Source organism: Thrips palmi, unplaced genomic scaffold, assembly GCF_012932325.1.
Source record: "Thrips palmi isolate BJ-2018 unplaced genomic scaffold, TpBJ-2018v1 HiC_scaffold_4, whole genome shotgun sequence".
Classification (NCBI taxonomy): Eukaryota; Metazoa; Arthropoda; class Insecta; order Thysanoptera; family Thripidae; genus Thrips; species Thrips palmi.
Genome location: NW_023144631.1, coordinates 6,208,296 through 6,235,937, shown reverse-complemented (window position 1 = coordinate 6,235,937; position 27,642 = coordinate 6,208,296). Strand labels below are relative to the sequence as shown.

General features: G+C 58.1%; 3 protein-coding genes across 4 annotated transcripts; 2 read left to right on the top strand and 1 right to left on the bottom strand.

Annotated features, from left to right (window-relative positions):
* The first annotated feature begins 204 nt into the window (after window positions 1-204).
* LOC117649716 lies at window positions 205-3,345 on the top strand. The gene is made up of 7 exons (XM_034392689.1): window positions 205-435; window positions 569-913; window positions 1,003-1,290; window positions 1,371-1,586; window positions 1,674-2,112; window positions 2,193-2,291; window positions 2,379-3,345. The coding sequence occupies exons 2-7, from the start codon at window positions 602-604 to the stop codon at window positions 2,447-2,449; spliced, it is 1,425 nt and encodes a 474-aa protein (XP_034248580.1). The 5' UTR covers window positions 205-435; window positions 569-601; the 3' UTR covers window positions 2,450-3,345.
* A 15,463-nt stretch (window positions 3,346-18,808) lies between these two features.
* Window positions 18,809-25,575, top strand: LOC117649440 (proton channel OtopLc-like). Of its 2 annotated transcripts, XM_034392243.1 has the most exons (9): window positions 18,872-18,921; window positions 19,513-19,647; window positions 20,465-20,691; window positions 21,230-21,439; window positions 21,625-21,785; window positions 21,865-22,051; window positions 22,143-22,729; window positions 22,802-23,038; window positions 23,117-25,575. In XM_034392243.1, exons 1-9 carry the CDS (start codon window positions 18,875-18,877, stop codon window positions 23,366-23,368), a joined length of 2,043 nt encoding a protein of 680 aa, XP_034248134.1. In that variant the 5' UTR covers window positions 18,872-18,874; the 3' UTR covers window positions 23,369-25,575. The 2 variants fall into 2 exon arrangements, with proteins under 2 accessions (XP_034248135.1, XP_034248134.1); XM_034392244.1 differs by lacking the exon at window positions 19,513-19,647 and having other exon boundaries at window positions 18,809-18,921.
* Window positions 25,576-25,669: 94 nt separating this feature from the next.
* Window positions 25,670-26,498, bottom strand: LOC117649441. The gene is made up of 3 exons (XM_034392245.1): window positions 26,323-26,498; window positions 26,024-26,135; window positions 25,670-25,946 (listed from the first exon to the last, which is right to left on the bottom strand). Exons 1-3 carry the CDS (start codon window positions 26,379-26,381, stop codon window positions 25,788-25,790), a joined length of 330 nt encoding a protein of 109 aa, XP_034248136.1. The 5' UTR covers window positions 26,382-26,498; the 3' UTR covers window positions 25,670-25,787.
* Between the last annotated feature and the right edge of the window lie 1,144 nt (window positions 26,499-27,642).

The following is a 27,642-nucleotide window of genomic DNA, read 5'->3' as shown; positions in this document are numbered from 1 at the left end:
CTACACCAAACGAGCTGCAAGGTGGAATTTGCAGAGGTGGAATGTATAAAGGATTGGACCATTTTGAATATTTATAACTTGTTTTACATTGCTTTTACTTCGGTTCGTGGTTTAGGCGAAAAAACAACACTATGGCTTGGTGTTAGTAGTTTTCACCTTTTTGATGCTCGTCTGTTGTTCTTCTTCTTCCTCCCCTTCCTCCTTCCTCCTTCCTCTAACCTTTGCTGTGTTTGCCTGCCTGTGTTTGTGGAAGGTCTGACCGAAACCAGTCTGCGCTTTTCTTTACCTGCGAAACGCTCGTTTCACTTCAAAAATTTAAGTAGTATGATGTTGAACGGTACATTCTGTTCAAAAACATCTACAATCATTTTGGTGACAAGGTAAAACAGAGGGAGAATTTTACCAAACATCATTCTCCCTATGCTCAACAACAGGGTTAGTTTCTTTTTAGTCTGCTATCTGTAAATTGTTTTTGGATTGTTCTTGTGTTTCACTGGTTACCTTCTACCTGACGGTTGATGTCAAAGTCCCAGTTACTTTCTAAACCATATTATATTTTGTTGTTCAGCTGTTCCCGCAACTCGAGTAATCCTGAAGCAAAATGTGGAAGGCATTTTCCCGTTCTGTGTGTGATGTTGTGGAAAGACGGGTGGGCTTTACCGTCTTCCGTAGTGATGTCTCGAACTCGAATACAAGGTCTGGCCCTGCCAAAAGACGCAAGATACCATGTCATGGGCCGATTTCCAGCATCATCCCGCAACTGAAGACGTACTGTCCTCTCAAGCACCTTAAAGCAGCAAGGCATGGAGCAACCAGTCATGAGCACACTGGAGAAAGACAGCAGCGACACAAGACTCATGCCAAGTGGCGTGAACCTCCTATCACATGCTTGGGGGCTATGGCGATGGGATGGGTAATTATTAGATTTAATTAAACCGTAACTTTAGGACCCTTTGTTTCATGTTTTGTTGACAAGATTTAACATGAATTGTATTTTTTCAGAGCACTGCATTAGTACTAGGTTGGTACTTGAGCAAACCGCTTGGCCGACGTATTTTTGGTGATTCTTATCTGAAAGATAGGAGGCTCCATTCTTCTCACTATTTTCCACTTGGACGAATAGTTCATGCACAGTCTCCTATCCAACCATTGGGAATACGTCCTACATCTTACAGTTCTTCATTTGAGGGAGAGGCAAGCCATGCCACCAGTTTCAATAGCAGCTTAACATCGTCATCAAGCACTGATGAAGTGTTTTCTCCTCAAAGGGGTCCTTTTACTCCAGAAGAGGTGAGTTTCATGTTGATTTTCTGGTCAGATTTGTTTCTCTTATTTTGTAACACATTTTGTATTTTTCTATGGGGTAATAGGCCTTGGATGAAGTGTCTCGAGTATTTGAAGCAGCAAGCAGGGCTCTCTCTGGTGATGTTGAAAACAAATTGGGGATGGTGTGCATGGCCAATGGACACCACACTGAGGCTATGAAGCATTTTCGTCGTGCCTCTCATCATGAACATGCTGTTGCTGCTTATAACCTGGGCCAATGCTATGAGCTTGGCTTGGGTACTGTCCGTAATCTTAAAAAGGTAAGTGATTGGCCATCAGAAAACATAGCAACTCGTTACTAATAATTTGTGAAACATCTAAGTTTTGTATTTTTATATTTACTACAGGCTGCTAAATGGTACAAGATTGGGAGTGACCGCGGCCATCCCACAGCCATGTACAACCTTGCTGTGTTTTTAGCAAATGGCTGGGGTGGTCTCTGCGAAGATCACAACAGAGCACTGGAATTGCTCAATTTGGCCTCGAATTTGGGGCTGAAGGAGGCTAAAGATGCCTTATGCTTGATTGACAAGGATGCCTATGGTCCAAGTGACTCTCAGTTCGAGGCAGGTGTGCCCTCAGACGTGAAAGATTCCACCAACGAATTCCTCCAGTTGATTGGAGCAACTTCAAGGAACTCCAAGACAAGGCCTATTGTTATAAAATGCAAGCCAAAACAGACCTATTTAAGTCATCTAGATTGGCTCGATCTTTCTTCTTCATCTTTGTCTCCATCCATCATCAGCGAAGATATGTCTCAATCAGATGAGTCGTATCTCTATTCAGGTAAGCAAAGATTTAAAACTTTGTCTTTACATGTTTATTTAATAAAGACTCTAAAAGAACAATCTGTTTTCCTTGTCTAGGCCTTTGTTTGGAGAGTGATTGGTCTCAGTCTTCCAGCAACTCTCCTCACATCCATCAGGTCAATGACAATGTCTTGCACAATAGAGAATCCAATTCAAGTAAGTTATTTGAGATAGTTTTCTTGTCTCAATATAATTGATTGTTGCCCAATGGATTTATTTTAATTTAGCATCTTTTGTCTGCAGTTGGTTCAGAGTCTTTGGATGAAGCAGCTACTTGCAGGAAATTCAGCAAACCAGTACGCAGTGTGCCATAATGATAGGTAACTTAAGAAAAGAGGAGAACAAATTGTCACATTGTTATGAGGAAAGAAACTTCTAGGAGCTTGAATTGATTGTCTTAAAGAAATGTGCTGTGAAATTATTAACCTTTGTAGAAAATAGAAAGTATTGTACTTAATTTTGTGTAGCTTAATCAAGTGGAAAAAAACTTATTGTGTGGGACTTGAGTGTTTCACTGCTTCCTTTATTGTTATAATAATAGTAATAACAAATTTATATGAATTTTCCTAAGGTCCTTTTATCAGTGCTAACTTTTGAAAAAAAGATTTTTCATGGAACTGAAATTGAAACTTGCTGTTAATCTTTATTTGTGGGTTCATACATCTTTATTAAAATATTATGATTTCTTCCTATAGTTTTAGTAGAATTGCTCATTGAAAGACCTGTTTGGGGTAGGTAAGCTGCTGCTTAAGAAAGGAGCATGGTCATGGGATGTAGTTCTAGGTTACCCTTTGTGGATTGGTTGGCTGTTCAATACTTTTTACCTCATCTGATATGGTACAAATTGGGTGTACCCTCCAGAAAGAGCACCATTGTCCTTCATTTCAATTTCATGAAGTCATTTGAATAAGTCATTCTTTTTGCATGGAATTGTCTTTCTACTTTCTGAAGTTTTGTTCTTTGGCAAAGATCTTGTGTCATTCATTTAAACCATCAAAAACTATTAGCATTAAGATTTGCTACTGTGATCTTCATTGAAGACGGAGCTTTTGGAGTGTCATAACAACTTTATCTGTTTTCAATAATTGTCTCTAGTTTAGTGGTAATATCAAGTCATTTTTGCGCATTGTGATTTCTGTTGTTGTGGGGGTGAAACAAAATTGTACTGATTCGTTCATTGCTAAATAGATCCCTTTAATTTTACGCATGACTGGTTTGTTTGTAAACATATTCCTTTCTCCTTATTGAACGGAACGGTGTGCTTCAGGGGTGCATCCACGTCCTGCGGCCGTGTCCGCCTCCCTGACAGATCTCGCGCCGCGTTCGCGTCCCGTCTCTCTCGCACTCATCTGCTCTCCCTGTCCGCTTCCCGAAGCTCCTCCACGCCTCCACCCACCCCTCGCGCTTCTCGGGCTGCAGCGGCGTGAGCCGCAAAGCCAAAGGGAAAAGGAAAGGGTCGACTTCCTCTCCCTCCCCTCCTTCATCGCCCTCTGCCTCCTCCTGCCTTCCCAAACAACAACATGGCCCGGCGAGTGGGAGGCGGCGGAGGGGTGGCTGGCGGCGCGGTGGTTGTAGCGGGAGCGGGCTGCAGGGCAGGGTGCATGCACTGCCGCGCCGCCCCCGCACCGCCACTACCGCCGCCGCTGCCGCCGACGCCGCCGCCCCCAGCGCTCCCGGCGTGTCCTCCCTGTCCTCGTCCTCCACTCCGGCGCGGCGTCCCTCCTTCCCTCCCTCCGACGCCGTGCTGCGCCGCTGCGCGCTGTGCCGGGTGGCTGGCTGAGCGGTGCGGTGGCTGAGCGCCAGTTGGAGGCGCGGCTCGGCAAGGCCAGCAAAGGCTCGCGCTCCCTCGTCGTCGTGGTCGCCCCGTCCCGTCCGTCCGCGCGGTCCGCGCACCGCGACGCCGCGCCGGCACGGTGCGCCCCGCCGCGCCCGGCCGCGCCACGCCCTCCACCTTACGCCCCGGCCGGCAAGGCGGCAAAGCCCGGCGCAACCAGACTGCCGGGTGCCGGAGCGAAGTAGGAAGCAGGATCGATCGCTGCTAACGCAGTCCGGGCAGTGCTTGCGGCTTGGCGCGCTTTGCTTGACACCGAGGGGTAGCCCATGCCGTAGTCGGAGTCGTGTCGTACCCGCGGCCCTTATGGCCAGCCTGCTGGGGCCCCGCCGAGTGCCCCCGCCCCGTTCGCGCGGGGCTGGACGCCGCTCGCCGCCAGTCGCGCTCGGGGAAGGCCGGCGGCATGGGTTGAAGGCGCGCGCGCGAGCAAGCGGCCCGCGAGCCGCGAGGCCAAGACCGTCTTGAGGACCGTGTGACAGTGACAAAGGATTACTCTGGGCATCGCCACCCTGCTGCGCGCCGGGCGTCGAGTACACGCACAGGTAAGAGGAGTGGAGTACAGTCAACGCCCGCACGGCGGCGAGCATGGCGGCCTCGCCGGCCTCGCCCCGCCCCGTCGGCCTGCTTCAGCGCCAGCGTCCCCGTTGCACCTTTGGCTGCCTTCGAGGCTCGCCGGGCAGGGCCGACAGCGGCCGACGGGGCTGCCCAAGGGGCTGCCGGGCAGGTGGTTGTCGTAGCGGTTGTGGCACTTGTGGCGGTTGTTGTGATCGATACGCCACGCCCCCTCCGCGCCGCCCCCGCCCCCGCCCCCTCGCGCCGCCCCACGGGGTACAGTCACGACAGAGATGCTGTTGCGCGGCGCGCGGCTAGACAGGCCAGACAGTCTGGTGCCATCGACCCGGCGACACGGCACGCGGTGCACGCAGCCATGCCGACCAACAGGAAAAAGGGACAATCGGGGCATAATTAGCCAGCCCGCCTTTCCCTCCGTGTGGCTGGGCGACTGCACTGGCGCGGACTGCCGGGCGGTTCAGAGGAGTCGGGCCGTTGCTCTGTCTCTGTCGCACTCATGGGACTCTTCCTAGGGGCGCGAGAGAGACAGAACGACAAACCGATCTCGTGAATCGCTCGGCTGGGCCGCGGCGCACGCGAGGACTGCGAGGACGAAGGGCACGCCCTGCCCGACCCGCTGAGCTGAGCACACACGGGGATGCATGGATCACGGCGAGCTAATTCCAATCAGCAATGACCGGATTAGATTTAACAATTCCCATTTGTTTGCGCGCGGAGTGCCGGGCCCCGCAGCACGCAGCACGGCGCGGCTTAGATTCCCACCGCGCCCCCGCGGAGACAAAGAAGGCCGGCGCAGGCGCCGCGCCCTAGTGCCTCTGTCTCTCCCGCACCCCTCCGGAATGCTCCGAGTGAGAGAGAGAGAGAGAGAGAGAGAGAGAGAGAGAGAGAGAGAGAGAGAGAGAGAGAGAGAGAGAGAGCGATGAAAGCACTGCTCGGAATGGGCCTGCCACACCCTCTGCATTTACATTCGGATGCAACAAATGCACCTCGCGGTTCAGTGCGATTCAGTCGTTTCGTTGCTGTTTCTGGTGCACTAAGTCTTTGTGGGGCGTCCCCAGCAGGTGCGAGAGAGACAGAGAAACAAACCGATTTTCTGAATGGCTCGGCTGTGCATCGGTTTGGGGGGCTGGGTGGCTGCACCGCCCTCCTTGTACACGTGCTCCTGGAGCTTGGGGGTCGTCCACCCATTACGTAACTTTCTTCCAGACGGTCCTTGTTGCTCTTTGTGGACTGCCAGTGAGTGCGAGAGAGACAGAAGACGAACGTGATGGCGGTGCCGCCCACCAGAGAGGGTCTGCTCTTCGCCACCTCTGTCTGGCCGCCCGAGCCGCGACTGATAATCCGCTCTGAAAATCAGTTCGGTCCCACAGTCGCGCCGCCGCCGCGCCGCCGTGCTCCCCCTCGCTCAGACATGGCCAGACAAAGGCGATTAAAAACGCCCCCTCCCCCTCCCTTCCTTTCCAGGGGCATTCAGACGTCAGGACCAGGGAAGTGCTGTTGCTCGCGCCGTGTAGACAGGTTCATAGCTCGGCGGCGGCCACACACACAAAAAAAAGAGGAAACATTTTGAAATACATTTTGTTAGTGGCATTGCATCCGGGCCGAATGTTTTAATGCGCCGTGTAAGCATGAGGTGCCCTCATTAACCAGCGACGTCGTTAAACGCGAGGGTCCCCGGGGAGCCAATCACGAGCCCCGGCAAGCAGTGCGGAGCGGAAAGGAAAGGCAGCGCCAGCAGATCGAGACCCCTTTCCCTCTGCCCTCTGCCCTTTGCCTTCGCGCTTGCATCTTTCATCTCCTCACAGTGGGCCCCTCCTCACAGTGGGCCCCTCCTCACAGTGGGCCCCTCCTCACAGTGGGCCAGAAGACCGGGGAGGCGGCCAAAACTCTAGACGCGTTTTGAGCTCCAGAGTCGCTAAATGGGACTCGAACCGAACGTGTGACCCCACCAATGGATTGCTCTCCGAACAAGGAATCCATTGGTGGGGTCACACGTTTGGTTCGAGTCCTGTTTAGCGACTCTGGAGCTCAAAACGCGTGTAGGGTTTTGGCCGCCTCCCCGGTCTTCTGGCCCACTGTGCGCCCGCCATCGCCAACCCTTTACTCTAAGCTCTACCTGCCGCAGCACTTCCACCCCGGGAAAACAACAAGAAGCGAGGAGAGGAGCGAGTCGGCGAGTCGGCCAAATTGGAACGGCGACGCGGTGGCGCGGCGTAGCGGGTTGTTGTCCCCGTCAGGGACGCTTGCAGACTGATTCCGAGAGCGTCGCTCTGTCTCTCTCGCGCTCAAAGCGCGTCCCGCACAGGTGCGAGTGAGACAGAACAACGAAAACGCTTTCGAAATCAGTCTGCCGGCCGCACCGGGGACGCTGGAACAGCGACGGCGTGCTTCTCCAGCGGCGGCAGACGAATCAGCGTCTCGTCGCACTGTCTCTGTCGCACTCACGGGGCGTTCCGTAGGGGTGCGAGAGAGGCAGAGTGACGAACCGACTATTCGAAATCGCTCGGCAGCGCGGGCAGCACCCCCCGAGGAGCGTTTGCTCGTTCTCGCGGTGGGGCATCGCGTCACGCGCGTGCTGTGCGTGCTGCGCGTCGTGTCGAGGGTCGCGTCCGCGCCGTCCGCGCGCACCCCCTCCCCCTCCCCATCACGCTCATCGCCATCCCCATGCTGCGACTGTTGCGGCGGTGCCGGGCGGTGCAGCACCTTCGCCAAGTGATATGGATTGAAAACAATCGGTATTCGCCGCCACGGCGACGGACGCCGCTGGACGCTGAATCCAAAACCCGGCGCAGTCGTCCGCACAGTGGGCCAGAAGACCGGTGGAGGCGGCCAAAACCCTAGACGCGTTTTGAGCTCCAGAGTAGCTAAATGGGACTCGAACCGAACGTGTGACCCTACCAATGGATTGCTTTTCGAGCGAGGAATCCATTGGAGGGGTCACACGTTCGGTTCGAGTCCTATTTAGCGACTCTGGAGCTCAAAACACGTCTAGAGTTTTGGCCGCCTCCACCGGCTTCTGGCCCACTGTGCTCCGCCTCGGCCTCGGCCTCCCCTCGGGGGAAGGTGGGCGAGCATGGCGAGACGCTCTGAACGGCGGCCTGTCCGAGCGCGTTATGATGCGGGCTGCGTGACACTGAGCAGGACAAGGGCGGCCTCTTCCTGGAGGATGGCTTGCGTCAGTGTCAGGGCGCGGCGCGGCGCTGGCGCTCGGCTTGCCCGGCAGAGGCGCGGCCGATGCAAAACAAACAGCTCCCCGGGGCAAGGAGGGCTCAGCACTGCAAATCGAACGCCGCGCCACAACAAACCGAGTCGTCGGGGGATGGCTGCCTGCCTGCAGCCGCCTGCTGGCTCCACCCGCCCCATTGCACACTCCACCCGTCTCCGCGGAAAAATATGAGAATCCAAACGAAGGCCGTTTGCTTTCCCTTGTCCTTCCCCGTGCTCGGCGTGCACGCACTGCACTGTGGAGCACTGCTCTGCGCCATGCGTCGTGCCGCCCTTATTCATGTCGCTGCGAATAATATGGAAATTTCCGCCGTACAGCGTCGCTATCGGCAGCGGCCACGCCGTCACGCGAAACGCAGAGAGGCCGTTGGCGGTTTCGAACCCGCGGCCTCCGCGACGCCGCCCCGACACGCTAACCCCGCGGCTAACTGTTCTGACTCTCTTTCGGTCCGCAGGATGCATCCGGAAGGACCAGCGCACGCCGCGCGCCCACACCGCTGGCGGACTGACTGAAGCCTCTGCCCTGCCGCCGCCGAGGACGCCGCCGAGGACGCCGCCGAGGCCCTGACCGCCGAGATGGCGCACCACCGCAAGATGGACGACTCGTCCCCGGACCTGAGCCTCAAGCTGCGGCGCAACTCGTCCGACTCGCGGGACTCGTTCTACCTGGACCTGGACCAGGGCATCGACTCGGACATCGAGGAGATGACGCAGGCCTCCACGTCCGCCACCGCGCCACTGTCGCACCCCGCCGTGTCCGTGGCCTCGTCCTCGGGCACGGCCCTGGCCAGCATGACGCTGCTGGGGCCCCGGCTGCCGTCCGGCTCGCTGGGGCTGCTGCCGCTGGACCAGGAGCTCACCCTGGAGGAGGAGGACGACGACACCATCACGCCCACCACGCACAAGACGGACGACACGCCGTGGTGAGTGCAGCGCCGTGCTCTACAGCGGGTGCACTGGCTTGGGCCACTCGCCGCTCTCCAACATCCGGCATTGCGTCCGTCCACAGCCAAGTCGTTCGACGCCGACGTCCCTCCCCTCCGCCCCCTCCCCTCCCCACACGTGCACGTCGTGCGCGGGCCTAGCTCCTGGCTCGGTCGGTCTAGCTCCGCGGCAGCGCGGCAGCTGTGGGGCATACATCCCCATGCCGTAGCTCTCGTAGCTCCGACGCGCCCCTCGCCGTGCCGTTCCCTCCGTTCCCGTTGCCGGCTCCCCTCCCCTCCCCTCCCCTCCCCTCCCCGTACTACATCCTCCTGGGCGAGTCCCGCCGCGCCTCGCAAGTGTCCCGAACTGCCGGATACGGCATCCCATCCGAGGTGCAGCAAGGCCCTCCCAGCGGGGCTGATTCCGAAACGGCACTTCGTCGCTCTGTCTCTCTCGCACCCCCACGGGACGCCCCACGAGTGCGAGAGAGACAGAGTGATGAAGCGCCGCTTCGGAATGAGCCTGCAGGCGGTGGCGCCGCCCGTCAAGTTTGTTGCAGCCGCCCCTCTGCGGGATGATTCCGAGTGGGAGAGGACTCTCTCTCGCTCTCATGGAGCGTCCCGCACGAGTGCGAGAGAGACAGGCCGGAGCAGACTGCTGCGCCGCTCCGCGCCGCTCCTTCCGGTCCAGGCTCACGGGCTGGATGCGAATCCTAATGTGAATGCGTGTGTTCTGCCTGCCTGGCCTGCCCCGCACCCTTTGCTTTCCCGACCGTGACTGGCGGCGGGCCGCGGCGGCCCGGCGGGGGCGGGGCGAGGCTGCGTGGGGTCGCGGTGGAGCGTGTAGCGGGCTGGGGCTGGGGCTGGGGGTCGCGCTGCAACTCATCCTCCTTGGTGGTCGGAGTGCATGTTCTCCTAAGCAAACACCACCCTGCCCTGCGGCGGGGCACGTACGCGTGTGCGTGTGTGCGAGTGTGGTGGCAGAGTTTATCTGCACTAGTGCAATGCCACCGTGTCTGCCCCTACCCCAGCGGGCCCAGGCCCAGTCCAGGGCCCCATCACTACTTTCCCCTTCTTTCCACTGGTTCATCTGCTCTCTCTCTCCCTCTCCATGTTTATCCTACGGTGTCTGCTAGGCTGTCCGTAAAATATTCCTGCCTGCCTGTCTGTCTGACTGTCTGACTGTCTGTCCGCTGGTGAGGGACAGTGCGGCAGTCCTCGCGCCGCTTTGCAAAGTGAAGGGGCGGGGCGGACAGACGGACAGGCGGACACGCGGACACGGGGTAGACTGGACTGGCTTGTGTTAGCTTGCGTTAGTCACACTGTGGCGGCCGCACTTTACCGTCGCGGGGCTCTGGGCTCGGGTGTGGCGGACAGGGTACATCGCCGTCGTGCCGCGCGCCACCGTGTCAACGCCGGGCTCCGCGCCGTCAAGTGCATGAGGATGGCCACCGCCACGACGACCACCACGACCAGGATGGCGACGGGGACGACGGCGATCTAGTGGGTGCTGCTCGTTGATCTCGGTGGTGGCGGTAGTCCTGGGGAAGAGCGCCGGACGAATGCTGGAACGGAGCGCGCCTGCCCCAGCAGCTGCCCCGGGCTGGGCCCCAGCACCCCATGTCTTCCGAGGATGAGGTGCCGCCGCGGGGGCCGCAGCAGCTGCAGCCGCCGCAGCCGGCAGCTGCAGGCGCCAACCAGTTGCGCGTCAGCTGGTGCGTGGTGAGCGAGGAGATCGTGCACCAGCACCAGGACGCCGGCGTGCCCGGCTCCAGCCCGCCCGGCCCGCCCGGCCCAGGCGAGGTGCCCAGGTGAGGCAGCATGCAGTGAAGCGCCAAGTTTGCTCGAGTTTGTGTTTGTTTTTCGATGCGCGCTGAAAGTTTAATGCGCGGGGATCGATGCTGCATCGACGGACGACGACGTCGTGAAACCGCCATGCGTGGGTGGCGGCGCGTTCCGCCCTACTGCTGCGGGCACTTGGAGTGGCAGACCGAGTTTCACACCCCTCCCCGCCATCTAGAGCCCCCCTCCCCCTCCCCGCCCCGACCGGAAGAACATGTTAGGAGGGTGATTTGGGCCCGGGCCGCTCCGAGGCCGCGTCGCCGTCCCTTAGGATCAGGGCGAATGGCTGTAGTAGCCGTAAAAGGCGACCGAGGGCGCGGCGGGGCGCGGCGAGGGCGCGGGGAAGGGCGCTGCGCTCATGCTGGCTGGCTGGCTCGCTCGGCCTGCTTGCTCGGGCTCCGGGTGTTTACAACAGCCAGTCCCTCCTTATCACGCCGGCCGCTATCTCCGTCACTCTCACTGACTCTCTTCTTTTCTCTCACGGACGGCCGTTTGTGCAAATTCGGCTGCCCCCGTGAGAACGCCTCGCTGCTTCGGGCGCGTGGCCCGGCGTGGCCGTCCCCGCCACGATGATCGTCGTCGGCGTGATGGCGCGGCGGCGCGCTGACCGCTGCATCAATTGCAGCCTACTTTGCGACTATTTCTTGCTGCCGAAAAGTGGCGTACAGTGTGCGGCCTTATTTCCAGCATCGCCATCGCCAGCTAGAGCATGTGGCTCGAGGCGCGGCCGCGCGGCGGGGGTCGCCGTCGTGGAGCTCGGCCGGGCCGGGCCGGGCCGGGCCATTCCGTGTTCCGTGCCATTGCCGCCGCCATGCCCTTCTCCACCATGCCGGCCGCCTCCCTCCGGCCACCCCATGTCGGTCCTGGCACGCGGCGCGCGGGGTGCTTGTTGCGGCCGGGACCGTTGTCGTTGTCCGGCATTCCTTTACATTGGCAGCCGGGCTAGCTGGGGGCGGCGCCGCGGCCTCCGGCCTCCCGTCCTTGGCGTTCGTGGTGGCGCGGGGTTGCTGGACGCGCTCGGCCCAGGGACGCGACGCCGTCGCCAAGGTCACTGGGACCGGGCCTGGACTCCCTCCCGGCCTCGCGGCCCTCCTCGCGGCCCCGCGGGGACACGGTGACCGTGATATGCAAAAGTCGGGCCGCCCCACCACCCCGCCCCCGCCGTGCAGGCGGCCTGCAGGCGGGCCGTGCCGCCGTGTCGCCGTGTCACACACAGTAAATGAGGCTTTTCCGCCGCGCGCTGGAAGCATGGAAGCATGCTGGAAGCTGCGCGAGCCGCGGCGGGGCGTGGCGTTGGCGCGCGCGTTGGCGCGGCGCGGCGATGCTGGAGCTGCTGGAGTGAGCAGCGCAGCCCGGCAGGTAGGCCGCGTCGGGACGCACCTGTCGTCCGCATGGCCTACCCCGCCTGCCTGCAGGCGCTCGCCTCGCCTCGGCAAGGTGGAGGGGCAAGCGTGCAGGCGCCACCCTCCCGCCCCGCGCCCCGCCCACGGACCCGCGCTTCCAGCAGGACAAGCAGGCCGCACCGGCCGTGCCCATGCCCATCGACCAGGTTTAATGCGCCGACGAGCACTCGCGGCGCGGCAGCGGGCTGGTCCGTCACGACGGCGACGAGGGAGTCCGTGCATCTCTATCGCACTGCCTGTCTCGGAACGTCTAGTGGCGGCCGGGCCGGTGACCGGGGTTGGCCGCGGGTCGGGGCGAAGGGCTGCTCACACACACTCACTCACTTGCACAGTACTTCGGCGCGCCTCAAATGCACAGCGTCGCGTCGCGGAGACAACTCGACGGTAGGAAGGAAGCCGCGGGGGGGAGGGGAGGGTGGAAGCAGTGACAGTCGGAGTGACGTCTTCCCGGCGGCAGCGGAGGGAGCGGGCGGGGCGGCGAGGAGGTAGATAAGTGCGTTGACGTGGAGGTGCTATGCGTGATCGGCGTGGAGGAGAGGAGGGGGAAGCATTCAAAGTGAATCTGAATACGGTTGCACAAAGTTGCCCAGTTTCTCGCCGCGGCGGGGGCGGCTTGGGCGACGGTGTGCGCACCCGCAAGCCGAAGCCGAAGCAGGGCTCCTCGATGTTGCCCACGGGGAGGAAGGGGCGCAGAGTCGTGAAGGAGACGGGGTCCCGCCAGAAACAGGGGGGGGGGGAGCGGGGGTGTCGGCCTGCAGCCAGCACGGCGTACCGTGTACCGCGCGAATCAAAATGACTTGATGGCGAGGCCGTGCGCTAAATGATGATGGTGATGCCGTTGGTGTCGCTGGCGGTGGTGCGAGGCGAGGCGTGTCAACAAGCTGGGGCGGCCTGCGCACACACTGTAAGCGGACACCGCGACAGCCGGTGGCAGCGGCCCGCTCGTTTGGGCCGTAAATGGCATTTGCGTGAGGCAAAGCGGGGCGAGCACGCAAAGTCGACGCACCCGCGGAAGAAGGACTGTGTCGCCTCGCTTCCGTCGCTATTATCGTCCATGGTTCTCTCGCCTCCGAGAGTCCGAGAGCGAGCGGGCGTCGTCGTCACCCATTTCCAATTCCTCCGAAAGCCATTACCGTGATGCGCGCCCCGCTCCTGCCGGCCCCGCGCCGCTCCGCGCTTCAGCTTGAGTCGGATCGTCGGGCGGCACCACCCAGCAGACTAATTCCGAGAGTCGTTTTCGTCGGCCTGTCTCTCTCGCACCCATACGGGCCAGCGAGAGAAACAGGGCGACGAAAAACGACTCTCGGAATCAGTCTGCAGGCAGGCCAGGCACGCGGCTGCAGTGCGGCGTTGTCACGTCTGGGCTTGTTTGCCTCAATTAGTTTTCCATTCCGCGATAATCAGGTTTATTTTCGTCGGGGTACGATTGGATTGGCCGGGGTGCTGGCGCCTCTTCGACCTGGACTGGAGGAGGCTTGCCCCCTGCACTGTACACAACGGGGGCGATGCCGGTGCTCCAAGTCGGAACCCGAGCCGCCTTCCATTACAGCGTCAGGGAGTCAGGGATCGGGGTGTTCTGTTCCCTCCCGGACGGCCACTTGACTGCCTGCCCGGGATTGTCCATTTGCGGCGGCGACGGCCGAGAAAAACGAAACGAACGAAAAATCAATCGCTGTCCTTTGTCGCGTCGCCGTTGCCCCGCCGCTTTGCTGCCCCTCGTCCAGTGCGGGCGCGGCGTCGGGAAGGGCGGGCGGGCGCGGCGCGTGCGGGGTGCGGGTGGTCACACGCGCACCGCCCCGCCACCCACGCCGCCACCCTCGGCCCGCATGGCCGGCCACAGCCAGCCCGTTCCGGGTCCCTCCCTCTCTCTCGCTCTCTCTCAGTCCCCCGCGGCGAGAAGGAGGGGAAGCCATCCCGGACCTGAGAGCGCGGCGGGCGCGGCGGGCGCGGCGCATGTGCCCGTCCGTCAGTCCGTCAGGTGCGCGACGAGGGCCGGGGAGGCCGAGAGGGCGGTAGAGAGGGCGGCAGGGCGGACAACCCCCACCCAACCTCCGGCGTGCACGTCCCTTGCGCCGAGGCCCGCACAGGCCCGGAGGGGCAGACGCAGACCCACGGTGACGCTTCCCCGAGACGGCGGCGCCGTGTCGCGTGCCTCGTCGCGGAGGTACCCACCCGACCCGTTCGGACGACGTGACCGTGAACGGCGCCATGGGCAGCCTGAGCTACGAGCTGCGGCAGCGCCTGGTCATTTTCTGGAAGAGGCACAGGTAAAGCGGCGTGCTCTCCCAGTGTCGCCACACTAGTAGCCAGAAATTACGACGATCGAGAGGGTTGCCGACTTGGGCAGTGGAGGTCCTAGAGGCAAACTGTCCAAGTCGAAGCCTTGATATCGCCCAGTAGGCAACCCTTTCAACACTGGTGCATCCTGGGTATTTTTGCCTACTTGTGTGGTGACATTATACTCCCTCCTAGCACCTCCACCACTGCCTAGTTGTCGAGGACGTCACAGTGTCACTGGGTGCCTGTCGGAGCCTCGGGCGAGAGGCCATTCAGGCGAAGATAGGCAAACCTGCGGCATTGCAGCGTCTGCACGGAGCTACCCTGCACACCCTGCACGCTCACACACGCCGCACCACGCTCCCTGCAGTGTAAAACCTGTTGCCCCCTGATGTGTGACTCGCCAAGATTCCTCCAAAGTCACCTCTCCTTACGCATTGATGTCAAAGGACACTATTATTTGTCCCTTAAAATTGCAATTTTAATTAATTTCAGCTCTTAAACTTTGCCTTCAAAGTTATGTCTTCGCTTTGACGCACACTATTCTGTCCATTCCGGGTCGTTGCAGCACGCGCCACGCGTAGCCTGGCCTGGCCTAGCGTACTCGGCGACGCGACGTGGCCATGTAGGCCGCCTGCCTATTTGCGCCCGTTATATAGCTCGGTGTGTTCTGGCGCGGTTCGACAAGCCCGTCCGCCCGAAGGGAGCTGCCGTCCCCCTCCCCCTCCCCGCTCCCCCAGAGGCCTGGAGTAAACCTTCAAAGCGGGTAAAAATAAAGTAGCAGCCTGCTCTTCCGTGAGCGCGAAGTGGGACGAGGGGGCCCCGTGTTCGGTTCGAAGGGCCCCCGGAGGGGCGATCTAGTGGGCGCGGCGGGGGAAGAGGCAGGGGCGCCCCCCTTCGCCGTCTCGATTCGTCCCGATACCTCTTGCAGCAGCGTTACAGCCCTGCGCTGAAAACACTTACACGAGTGCAGCTCCACGACGGGATGCCTTCCACCCCTCTCATCGTCTCTCTCGCACTCCTACTGGAGGCCCCGTGAGTGCGACAAAGACAGATCGACGAAACGACTCGTCAGTCTGCTGGGGGAATGCACAATAGCGCTGTACGCAAAAAGACAAAGAAAGGTACAACGGCGTGCGAAACAATGCGAGTGCCGAGTGCGGGGTGGTGCGGTGCGGGGGCGGAACCAGGGTGGAGCCTCGAGGGGAGGCGTGAAGCAAAAGCCCCTCGCGAACGCCCAGGGCCGAGTACAGAGAATGCGAGAGAATGCAAAGCAGGCGACTTCAAGAACGGCCTTCTAGAAGGCAAGCTTGTTCTTCATCGTGTGTTCTTTAATTGGCGGCGCCTTCGCATAGACGGCAAGGACAGCGGTACCCGCCGGGGTGGGCACGGCGAGGACGGCGAGGACTGCGAGGACCGCGAGCACGGTGAGGACGGCGAGGACGACGAGAACGACAAGGATGACTAGGATGACGACGGCGGCGAGGACGCGGCGGGGACGGCGAGCACGGCGAGGACGACGAGAACGACGAGGGCGGCGAGGATGACGAGTAAGGCGAGGGCGGCGGGGACGGCGAGGGCGGCGTGGGCGGCGAGGACGGCGAGGGCGGCGAGGGCGGCGAGGACGACGAGAACGGTGAGGGCGGCGAGGACGGCGGGGACGGCGAGGGCGGCGAGGGCGGCGAGGACGACGAGAACGGTGAGGGCGGCGAGGACGGCCAGTAGGGCGCGATGCTAATGACGCCGTGTGTCGCCCACCCCGTTGTCGCCTAATGTATGCTGACCCGCGAAAGGGGGACACGCTGGCAGGGCGACGTCCTGGAGTACACAGCAACAGGTCAGCCAGAAGGTCGCCGTGCAAGGCGGGCGGCGCAGGTGACCTGGGGTGGGTGGATCAAATGACCGCCATGGACGCGAAAGGTGTGTGTGAGTGTGAGAGAGAGGGGGGGAAGGTTGTCGGTCTCAGCGAAATTAGGCAAAGGAGGCGATAACGCGCTAGAAACAGTGGCGGGGAACGATGTGGGCTGGCTCAGGACACGCCAACGTGACACGGCCACCGCATTGCCGCATTTGTCACTGGGGTGGGGCCACAGGGCCAGAGGGCCGGAGTGGGCCAGCCTGCGAATCCAGCGCGACGCGGTGTAACAGTGTGGTGCCTTGCCAGTTCAGTTCAGCGCGCTTCGGGCCCGGCCCAATGGCCCTTTGGCCTCGCCTTTGGCCCTGCGGCCGACGGGCCGACCGGGGCGTTTACGGGCCAATTCCCTTACGTACGTTACACGCCCTCCCCCTAGAGAACTAGGCTAGGCTCTAACGCCCCGCCCCGCGCTCTTTTCCGGGCCGCAGACGCGCCGCGATTGAGCCCAGGACAACTCGGAGGGAATGGGGCTTGGGCCAAGGCGGCCCAGCCATCTGGTCACTCGCCGATCGCTGGACAGATGAGTCGTTTCTCCAAGTCATTTACTTCAACTGTGACGGCGGCTAATTTATCGGCTGAGGTGCCGCGAGGTCGAGTGGCTAAAATTATGATGTATGCATACGCCACCGAAACTTGTCCCTGTGACCGCTAAAAGATGCACGCCGCTTGAGAGCTCAACGACTTTGGCAACGTTGTTCTAAAAGTCGTCAGCGGCCCTCGGCAGAGCCCTTGGCTCATCGGCGGGGCAGGTAGATGGGGCAGTCTCACCGTTTACTCCTTACTCCACCATGGCCACACCAGAGTGCTGCGCGTCCCGTAAGAGCGGCCAGGACGGCGACGTGGGCCCGCTGCAGCGCGCGCTGCTGCTCGCCTCCAAGTCCGTGGGTACGGTTCGTCATGACGTCGGCGGTCTCGGCGTCCTCGGCCTCGGCGTCCTGGCCAACCGCCACCTTGTTCCAGACGAGGGCGTGGTGCTCGGCGGCGTGGCGGGCTGGGCGCAGCGCGCGTGGATCCGCGTGCACGGCGGCGACGTGTCCGCGCTGCTCAGCGCGCTGGTCGGCGCGCAGCTGCTGCTGGACGTCGGCGTGCACCTCGGCACCAACCGCGCCACGCTCTCCGCCATGAACGCCGCCATGGTGCTGTGCGGCGCGAGCTACCAGCGCTTCTGGGCGCGCGACGCGCACGGGATTCGGGAGCTGCTCGACGAACTGGCCGCCTTGACGGCCCGTCTGGAACCCCTGATCCGGGGCGAGGTAGCCGACGAGTCGGTAGTCGATTGCTGTAGTGCCCGCCGGGATCCGGGAGTCACCGAGCACCGCGTCGTGCCCCGCAGGAGGCGGAGCACGCCCGGAGAACGGCCTGGCTGCTGGCGGTGTGCCGCTGGGCCGTGGCGCTGGAGCTGCCCATGGCCCTCTTGCTGATGGTGACGTGGCCTCTCGCGTCCGGCCACCTCACTTTCGGCTGCGCCTGCCTGCCCGGCCTCGGCCTCCTCTTCGACGGCAACGTCCCCGACGGCACGGGCCGGTGGTGGCACTGGGCGCTGTTCGCCGGGCAGTACGCCCTGCAGTCTGTGGTCATCGTCTGCTCCTCCGTGTGCATCGCGGCGCTGCAGGCAAGCGGGGCAGGGCGATGGCGCGCCGCCAAAACCCCCCTCCAAAACGATAACCAGCGATCATCACCCCCAGGTGGTGCACGTGACCTTGGCCTTGGTGATCGCGGGGCTGCTGCGCTGCCTGACCCAGTCCGTCCAGAACGCCGAGAACCGCGCTCAGCTGCACGCCGTCCTGGACGACCATCGCGCCCTCATGCAGGTGCTTCCGAGTGTCATGGCGATGGCCGTGTGTCCGCGCGGCTGGGTGTTCTGACTGGTGGCGGTCACTGGCGCAGGTCCTGCAGCGCTTCAGCGACGTGTTCGAGGGTCCGCTGTTCCACATCCACGCCGGCGCACTGGGCTTCGCCCTGCTGGCCACCACCTCGGTGGTCATGGGCCACCGCGACCTGTACGTCGTCGGGCTGCTGCCGGTGGCCTTCGCCTACACCGCGGTCCTGGGGCTGGAGGGCGACCTGGTGCAGCAGTCGGGCGAGCAGATGCTGCCGTCCGCCTACGCGTGCGAGTGGGAGAGCATGCTGTTCCGATGCCGCGACCGCGAGGCAGCGCTGGCCTTCAACAGGGACGTGCTGGGGGTGATGCTGGGCGCCTCCATGCCTGTCATCATCAAGGCGCGCTGGCTGGGGCCCATGTCCCTGGCCACGCTGCACCGCCTGCTCAGCAGCTGGTACTCCTTCACGCAACTCTTCATGCGCTTGCAATGAGCGGCGCTCCTAAGCCCAACCAAGTCTAATAAACGGCTTAACACATGACACACTTGCAATTTTCGTCCCACCCAAAACCCCGACCTCTCCACTCGCCACCAGTGCGCCATTGTCTTGTTTCACTTGTTCGCTGGCGCTAACCTCTGACGTGCTTCCTTTGCAGCTGGGGCGTGGCGACGCCGGGCATCAAGGCGGAGGGGACGCTGCTGCCCTCGCCGGCCAGCCCGTCCGCCGTCATCGTGAGCCCCGAGACGCTGTCCCTGTCGAGGCACTCGTCGAGGCAGTCGTCGCCCGGCTCGACGCGCGCCGCCCCCGGCCACGCCCCCTCGGCCGCCGTCGACCACCACCAGGCGGGGGCGTCGTCGGCCAGCACCGCCCCCCATGGGGCCCCCCAGGGGGCGGCGCACGCCCCCGCCTACCTGCCGCCCAGCCGCTCCATGGTGAGCTCGGTGCGGTACGCCGCCTCCTCCGGCCCGGGCCCAGGGTGAGTACGACCAGCACAGCCAAGAGTAGGATAAGTGGTCCCCTTCGGCAGAGCCCCCTCGCCTGTCGCGGCGGCAGCGGCCGTGGATCCTCGCCTCGCCCGTTCGATTAAATTCTAAGAGCCTTCGGATCGCGGAGAGATGGAAGAAGTGGGGGATGGAGGGGGAGTCATTACGCGGCGCTGCCACCAGCGCAAAGTCGGTTTGTCGCTCTGTCTCTCTCGCACCCTTACGAAGAGCCCCTTGAGTGCGACAGAGACAGAGCCACGGCACGACTCGGCTGGTCCCCGGAGCTCAGCCTCGTCTCAGGCAGGAGATTGCCTGTCTCGGCCGCCGTGCCCCCTTGGCGTTTGGCGTGACCCGAGATGAGGGATCAAGCGGACCGACTGGGAAGCAGCACACACGCCCCTTGGGTCTTGGTGGTGCGTCCAGGGGACGGGAGGGGCCCTGCCGACCGGGGAGTAGAAGTAGACTCGACCCGTAGTTGTTGTTTCTTCCCTTCTTCTCTGTCAGTGTGTAGAACCGGCCTCTTACTTTTTACCTTTCCTTCCGCATGCCGTGTGCCGTGTGCCGCCCCTTACGGGCCCCGACAGGTACGTCATGGCCACCTACCACCCGCCGGGCCACCTCCCCGTGCACGGCCATCTGCAGGGACAGCTGCCCATCTCGGCGCTCAAGCGGCCGTCGCGCATCGAGCAGCTGCAGCTGGACTGGAAGCAGTTGGGCACGTACGTAGGCCCGGCCGAGTGCAGTGACAGTGTGACAGTGCACTGCCGCCTGGCTGGCTGGCCTGGTCGCCCTGATCGCCATATCGCAGCCCCATCGCACGGCCCGCTCCCATTCCAGGCCCCATCCACCTCGCCGCCACTCCCTGCCCGATTCCCACCCCAACACGACACGCCCGTCGCCGTGGCCCAGATCCTCCAGCCGCCGCCCTCTCCAGTCCCCTCCATGATCCCCGCGCCCTGCCTGTCCGCGCCCATTCCGCCCCGCTGGCTTATCTGCCCGTCCACGCTGACCGCCACTCCCCGCCACTCCTTGGACAAAAGGCCTGGGCCTGGAGCATCGCCTGGAGCCCGGCCTGGACATGCATGGCTTTGGCATCTTCCTGCGAGAGGAGCTCCTTTGTTGCGGAAGCACGTCTGCAGACTGATTCCGAAGTGTCGTTTCGTCGTCGCCCTGTCTCTGTCGCACTCATAGGACGTCTCGTCGGGGTGCGAGACAGACAGACAGAGCGACGAGGGCTGGTCGCGCCGGCGCGGCGCAGCGGCTCGGCCGAGCATGGCGCCTGCGAGGTAGGCAAGCGGGCCGATGCAGCGCACCCGTGCCTTCCAGCACCCCGACTGCCTACCTCGCAGGCGCTACCGGCGCCCGGCGCGCCGAGCCGCTCTGGTTTCTCTTCTGTCTCTGCCTTTCTTTTCCTTCTTCTTCAGCTTGATTATGCATCCCAGTTGCACTAGGACATGTAGGCACGTGGCTCGCACCTCTCGCATGTGGCTGGCGGTCGAAGCGACTGCACTCTGAGTGTGTGTGCTTTTGTTGCAGGGACGCGCTGGCCACCACGCTGTCCGCGCTGTACGGCAAGCTCATCGTCGTCATGGGCATCGCCTTCCCCATGGCCGAGGTCATCTCCACGTACATCCCGCCCTCCTTCTACGAGGGCTTCTACCTGTACCTCTACTTCGGCAGCATGCTGTTCCTGCTGTACATGTACGCCATGCTGCTCAAGGACAAGGCGGCCGCCTCCGTCAGCAACTCCTTCAGCAAGTCCAGTGAGTCAGTCTCCCCGCGCCGCGCTCGAAATGAGAATGAGGGCGATTCCGCGCAGTGCCGTCTGCTCTCCGGGCTGCGCCGTCCTGTTATTGGATCCGGATACCGAAAACAACAACAACAAAACGAGAAGCGCGCTCGCTGTACCTGAAAGCGGACCGACCCTTTACCCGCGCTGCTCTCGGCGTGCTTTCGTTTCCCTTTTCGCTCCTGCTTGTCCTGCCTGCAGCCGGATGGCTGAAGCTGGATGGCTGAAGCTGGATGCCTGGAGGTAGCAGCAGTATGACGGGTCGCGCTCTTGTTTTTCTCTTTTTGCCCGGCTGCCTTTTTGTGCCGCATCTGCCGTCCGCCGCGGCGAGGGCCTCTATTTTCCCTTCCAGACAAAGCGTCCTTTTTAAATCAAGTTGCTCGCAAACTTTTCAGACGCGCTGGCAAAGCCTGGCAGGCCGTGTTGTTTGCGTCTCCGAAACTGAAAAGAGTTCCAACGCGCCACCGAGCATTTTTCATTCATTCTCTTTTTGTCCGCCTTTCTCTCTGCAGAGAAAAGCAAGCGGCCCAAGTCCATCTCCAACTCGTCCCACTCGGACAGCAGCGACTCGGCACCCCCCAGCCCCAGCCCGCACACGGACACGGAGGTGAGCACCGCCACCGAGCAGGAGCGGTACCGCGCCGCGGCCTACCGCCGCCAGTCCGGCCAGTTCTACCACCAGCAGCACTACGGCAGCTTCTACCTGCGCATGGGCGCCGTGGGTACGTCGCCACTCTCCAGCAGACTGATTCCGAGAGTCGTTGTCGTCGCGCTGTCTCTCTCGCAGCCATACGCGACGCCCCATGCGTGCGAGAGAGACAGCGCGACGAACACGACTCCCTTCTTCCTTTCTTGCTCGTCGCGCTGTGACACTGCGACTGACACTTGCTCTGCTTCGCCTTTGCAGCATTCGGCATCGGCAGCATGATCTACTCCGGGCTGGAGTTCGGCCAGTACTTCGAGCTGGAGAGGAACACCAAGTGCCACAACGTGCTGCTGGCTCTGACGCCCGCCACGCGCATGGCCTTCATCTTCATCCAGATGTACTTCATCTTCTTGAACAATGAGGTAGGTCGTCTGCGTTCAATCTCTTGGTCTTGTGCTACGGATGGAGGTTTGTTTTTGGAACCGATTTCGTCTGCTGCAGGAAATGAAAGTGTACAAACACCGCACGCTGGCGCGCTTCGGCCTCATGCACATGATCGGCACCAACCTGTCCGTGTGGCTCAACGTGCTCATCCAGGAGACCAAGCACGAGATTCTCACCTTCTACAACCCGGAGAACAAGACACTGGTGCTGCCCGCGCACCGCGTCCCCCAGCAGGGCGTCGATTGTGAGTGTTGCCGCGAATCGCGGTTACAGTGTAGGCCTTTGCGCACCTTTGCCTTTCTGACAACTGGCAACTCATTCCTTGTGATGCGCAGGGCTCAACAACTTCCCCAAGTTCAACTTGTCGTCGCCGGCGCCGACCCACCATTCGCACCACCACGCCGCCGCGGGGCTGGCTCACCACGCCGCGGCCGCGCTGGTCCAGTCCCACCAGCGGGTGGCCCGCGGCCTCAAGGGCCCTCACCACCTCTACGACTGCAGGCGCACCAACATCATCGGGTCGCTGGTGCAGGACGCTAGCCCGTTCCTGTTCCCCTGCACCATCGAGTACTCGCTCATCTGCGCCGCCATCCTGTACGTCATGTGGAAGAACATCGCCAAGATGACGCCCTCCACGTCCTCCGGGCAATCCCTGACGGCCAAGCTGGAGCGAGCGGGCGCTGGCCTGCCGGGGCCCTACTACAAGCGCTCGCCCCACCACTACTCAGTGGACTGCGCGCGCGCGCACAAGGGACTGTTCGTCGGCATCCTCATCCTCGTGCTCACCATCCTGTCCCTCATCCTCTTCTTCGTGCTCACGTCGCGAGCCGAGTTCGTCTACCTTGCAGTGATTGAGGTCAACATCTGCGAGCTGTCCCTCTACGCCATGTCCACCATTGCCACACTGTTTGGCATGCTTAAGGTGGGTGTCGAAAGTCGCAGAAAGCTACATTTGTCTTTTAGCCTTTTCTTAAAATGATTGTTTTCTCCTCAGGTGCGCCAGTTACGGTATGATGGCTCTCGTAACTTGGAACTGGACAGCATACTGCTGATTGGTGCTCAGACTGGAATGTTCTTGTACAGCACATTCACTGTCATCGGTGGCCACTTTACTATGGAGAAGAATACGGAACTTGTTCTCATAACAGCCTTGGCGTCATTGGTGCAGACAACATGTCAAACCATGTTTGTGCTAGATGCGTCTCGTCGTTCATGTGTTACACCTGAACAGGTAACAAAATTGGTCTTTTCCCAGCTTATTTTTGTCTTCTAAGAGGAAAAAATTGAAATTCTTTTCCTTTTGTTTCAGATTCGACGGAAACCAGGAAGAGAAATTGTTACATTCCTTCTTGTTACGAATTTGGCCATGTGGGCAATTAACACACTTGAAAAATCACGTGCAGAATCACATCCAATCCAACTTCATTTCTATGGTCTTTGGGCATGGACAATTATTACCCATGTTTCCATGCCCCTAGCAATCTTCTATCGGTTCCACTCTACGGTTTGCTTGTGTGAAATTTGGAAAAAGGCATACAAAATGAAACCTGTGTACATGTAAATTTGTCTTTAAATCACCACTCTCCAGCTGCTGTAAGGAGATTTCTGAAAGAAACTTCCAAAAGAACTTTCTAATCATTATGCTCTAGTTCTCTATGCTTATAGTCTGAGAGATATGATGAGAGGATTATTTAGTCTTTCCTCTTGGTTATTGGTACCTGCTCTTTTGAAGTCATGTAGAGGTTTAAGCTAATGATGTGCTTTAGGAGCATCAAAAGTCTGTGCAGATTGCTTAATTTTTAGGATTATTCTTGAATGAAAGAGATTTTTTCTTTATTTCTGATAGTTTACATAAGCATGTTGGCATTTTGTTTCATTTGAAATACTGTGCCAAATGTTTGTGAAATACCAGTTCAAATAGCTAGAAAGCGAAACCGTAAACCTGAACGACAGGTGAAAGGTGTGAAAGTGCAATGGTATTCCCAGCAGGTCGCAAGGAATCAAAACTTTATCTTTGAATCAGACAGCACTTGGCTTGCTTGATCTGAAAATCTTGTGCCAAAGGTAGTATGTACATTTTAAGGGAACTACCCTACTGAGATTATGTGAAGTGATGGCTACCATTCATTTATCCAGTTTTTGTATGGACGAATCGCATATAGTGCAAAGCAAAGCAGTTCTCTAATACGCTGTAATTTTGACGTTATATTATACCTGTTATTACAAATAAAATTTGATGTAACTTACTGTCAATTTCAAAAGAATAGCTTCTGTACCTTCAGAGTTTAATAATAAGTTGATTCTTTTGAAACTGACAGTAAATATATAAGTGCTTCTAAGGGAGTCCATGTATTATTATTATTACTATGTTCAGTTAAACAGTCACTTAGAATTTTTACTTACTTATTTATTGAGGATTGTCGTGTAAATAATTTATGTATCTAGTTGCTTTGAAATCTTTAATAGGGTGTATGAGTCTATGTGAATTTGTAAACATTTCTTGAGGCTTAGCATATTAGAAATGAGGCACAAAATGAGAGACAAATAATTTATAGTGGAAAGAAATGACAGTAGCATATGTTTCCTTAATCAAAATTTTGAAGTGAACTGCAGCTTTGCAACAGTGGTCCAATATTAACATTTTTATGGAATTGTGTCCTGTGTTTCCAAAGTTTTGTAGCAGTTTTTGTAATATTACCTGAAGATAAGTTGTAGTTCTTTTTAGCCTGTGTATAACACTGGACTCTAGGACTTTTCATGACAATGACTGCTTGTGAACCTTGGGATCATACTATAATTTTCCTTGAACAATTTGGGAACAATCAATTACTATGAGAATTTCACTGCCAACACCACCATCCACTATGATGGCTTGAGTTGTTAGCAACTTGATATGTGATCTGTATACCACAAAGAAAATTTCTTCCAAACACATTAGTGAAGTTATATTTGAAAAAAATATGGCTTTTTATCAGGCTTCTTTCAGAATGTTTTCAAAGGCAAACAAATCTTTCTTAGTGCCCTTCAAAAGAAAAACATAAGCTTAAGAAATTGATATTTTGAGCATTGAGTGATATTGCTTTTGATACTTACTATGTTAACCCTAGCATATCTTCCTTTAAGCATATCTTCTTTGTCTTCATATGTATAGGTATCAAACTTAGCAAAGTGGCTTTGGCAGTGAACGAATTATCAAGTCTATCGTTATAGAAAAACACTACATTTTGATAAAAGTGCCAATCTAATTTGCTATTGGTATAATGTCTTTGTACTAAAGTTTCACCACTGTTGCAAATTCATTTTTGTGAATATGATCACTAGCAAAGCGCATCAGTAGTTTCGTCATGATTATTTTCGGTGTGTGAGTTCGGATTTCAGGAGTTTGCCTGCCTTCTGAACGCTAAAATGTCTGGGGCGATTCTCTGCACCTTTTATTGAAAATAAGATAAAATTTAGGACCCATCTCTTTTTTGGCTTGTTGACTTCAAATCCTTGTAAATATTAAGCAATACGCATCTGATCATGTGAGAATAAGTCTGTGTTGAATAAATAAATAAAATAGATGTATTGATGTGTTTATGTTGATTTGTTTTTTTGTTGACCGGTCATGTTTGTAAAGTATGCAAATGCATCACCATACCCACATGTGTTCCATGACAAAACAATGTAAGTAATAATCAAAAGCTTTATATGTGTATACTAAAAGGTGTTCGTAAGCTTTATGCATGTTTGAATCCATGAAATAAATGAATGCTCATATGTACATGACTTTGATGTTGGTTATTTCTGAGAATAGTCTCCCTCCCAATACCTATACTTCAGAACTGGTAAGATTTGCATCGTAAGGGAGAGAACACAAAACTAGATATACGTCAAGATTTAATTTACAAACAGCACAATATAAACAAAAAATTCTGTTGATCATTCACAGCAAAAGAGGAACCAGAATGTTCTATCATAATAAGGACCTAATCACTACATCAATCAAAATATTTTTCCCAGCTATCCTTGATCCGTAACCGACCCATGCGATCTTCAAGGTAAATGTTGGCCGGAAAATTCTTTCTCCTCAATTCTATTTTGCTTCTAACAAATTCTCTTTCTAAACCCATATCATATCGATATCCTTTTACTTCTTGCTGAAAATTGTTATAAATAGGTTAATACTTACAAAACAAAACCTAAACAAGTAATTACAATGTAAAGTGTAACGAACCTTGGTTAAATAGTGATGCCTCAGGATTTGCATGTTTGCTTCTTCCCTTTGAATGTCTGCGAGAGTTTCACGCTTCATCCAGTTTCGAATCTTGGGATTGAGCTTATGTTTGCTGGAATAGACAAACACATAAAATTAACACAGACGCTTTGAATAAATTTAAATGGGGTGCAAAAAAAATATGAACAAGGTAAAGAGAGAACAAAATAAACTACAAAAAAGGCAAACCAGAATATGACTGGTTATAGGTTATGATTCAACATGACTTTGAACCAAGTAAGAAGGAAGGCAATATTTACCCTCTAAATATATTTCCGTTCGGTAACTTCTCAAACAATAGAGCAAGAGTGAGTCTCATCTTCGTAAATCTCTTGCGATCTTCAGAGAAATTTTAAAAAGAAGCAGCAAAAGTACGCATCAGAAACTTGTTTTCTTCTGCTTCCAATGAACACACTGGTGCCAACCTCACCAACCACAGAACCCACTTATCCTCCCCACGTTTTTCCTGATATCAAAACTCAAATCAAGATCTTTCTGACATATAAATTATTGAATAGAATAGAATAAATTATATTGCCACTCTATGCATTATCGAAACATTGCTGACTGAATTTTGTTTGGCGAAATGTTGTCGTTCTAAGAGTGGCCACAAGCACCGTCGATACTCCTGCAACGAGAGACTCTGCCGCAGCACCGTTGGCGGGGGATATTGACGGGACGGCGTCGTTTCGTTTCCATCGCCGCTGATAGTGCTATCGGTTGGATCAGTGGCCGATGAAGTGAACGAACGACGGCGATACCCCGCGCTTGAGTGACTCATGTGCATCTTCCGCGCGTCTGGACGGAATTGGCCCCTTTTCCCAAATTCACTTTAAGTTGGTGATAAGGGTAGACACGCTTCTGGACTTCCCTCTATCCCGACACGGCTGTGGCCTCGTTGGCCACCAGTCTGCCCCTCGTCCCCGGGGATGGGGGTGGCTTGCAGTGTAGCAGTCGGCGACGGCCACGCCACTGGGAACTGGGGCCGACTGGGACTTCCCTGTCGCGGAAAGTGAGAATGACGGCGAGGCGCGCGTCGTGGAGCGTCGCGGGGATGGGGAGCGGCTTCGCTGTGCTCTGCTGTTTGCTGGCGGCGACGGCCGCCTACAGTGGCGTCGCGCCTCGCCGCCACGAGGCGATGCTGCCTCTGCGTCACCCGCACACGCCCCTCTCTGCCCCTCTCCCTTCTCCCTCCCACTCCCCGCGGCGGGAGAGAAAGAGAGGGAGCGACGCTCCACGCGCGCTGCAGCGCTGCGCTCTCTCTATCCGAGCCGAGCGCCGAGCCTCGCGGCACGTGGAGCTCGTTGCGAGGGGAGGCGGGGGGCGGCGGGGCGGAGTGGCGCAACGCGCCCATTGGCTCCTCGTGGGGCGGGGGAGGGGGGGAGGGGCGGCGAAGGGACGCCCGGTGGGGTGGTGCGCGCTGCGCGGGCTGCGCGCCTCTCCTACTTCCCTTTCACTGCCAGGCCCGTGAATATTGCAGCGCGAGTGTTGCCTTCTCGCTCGCACCGCCTGGCTCCACGGCCGCGGACTCGCGCCGTCGCCGTCCCTCCCGTTGGTCCTTCCCCCTCCCATCCTGGCCG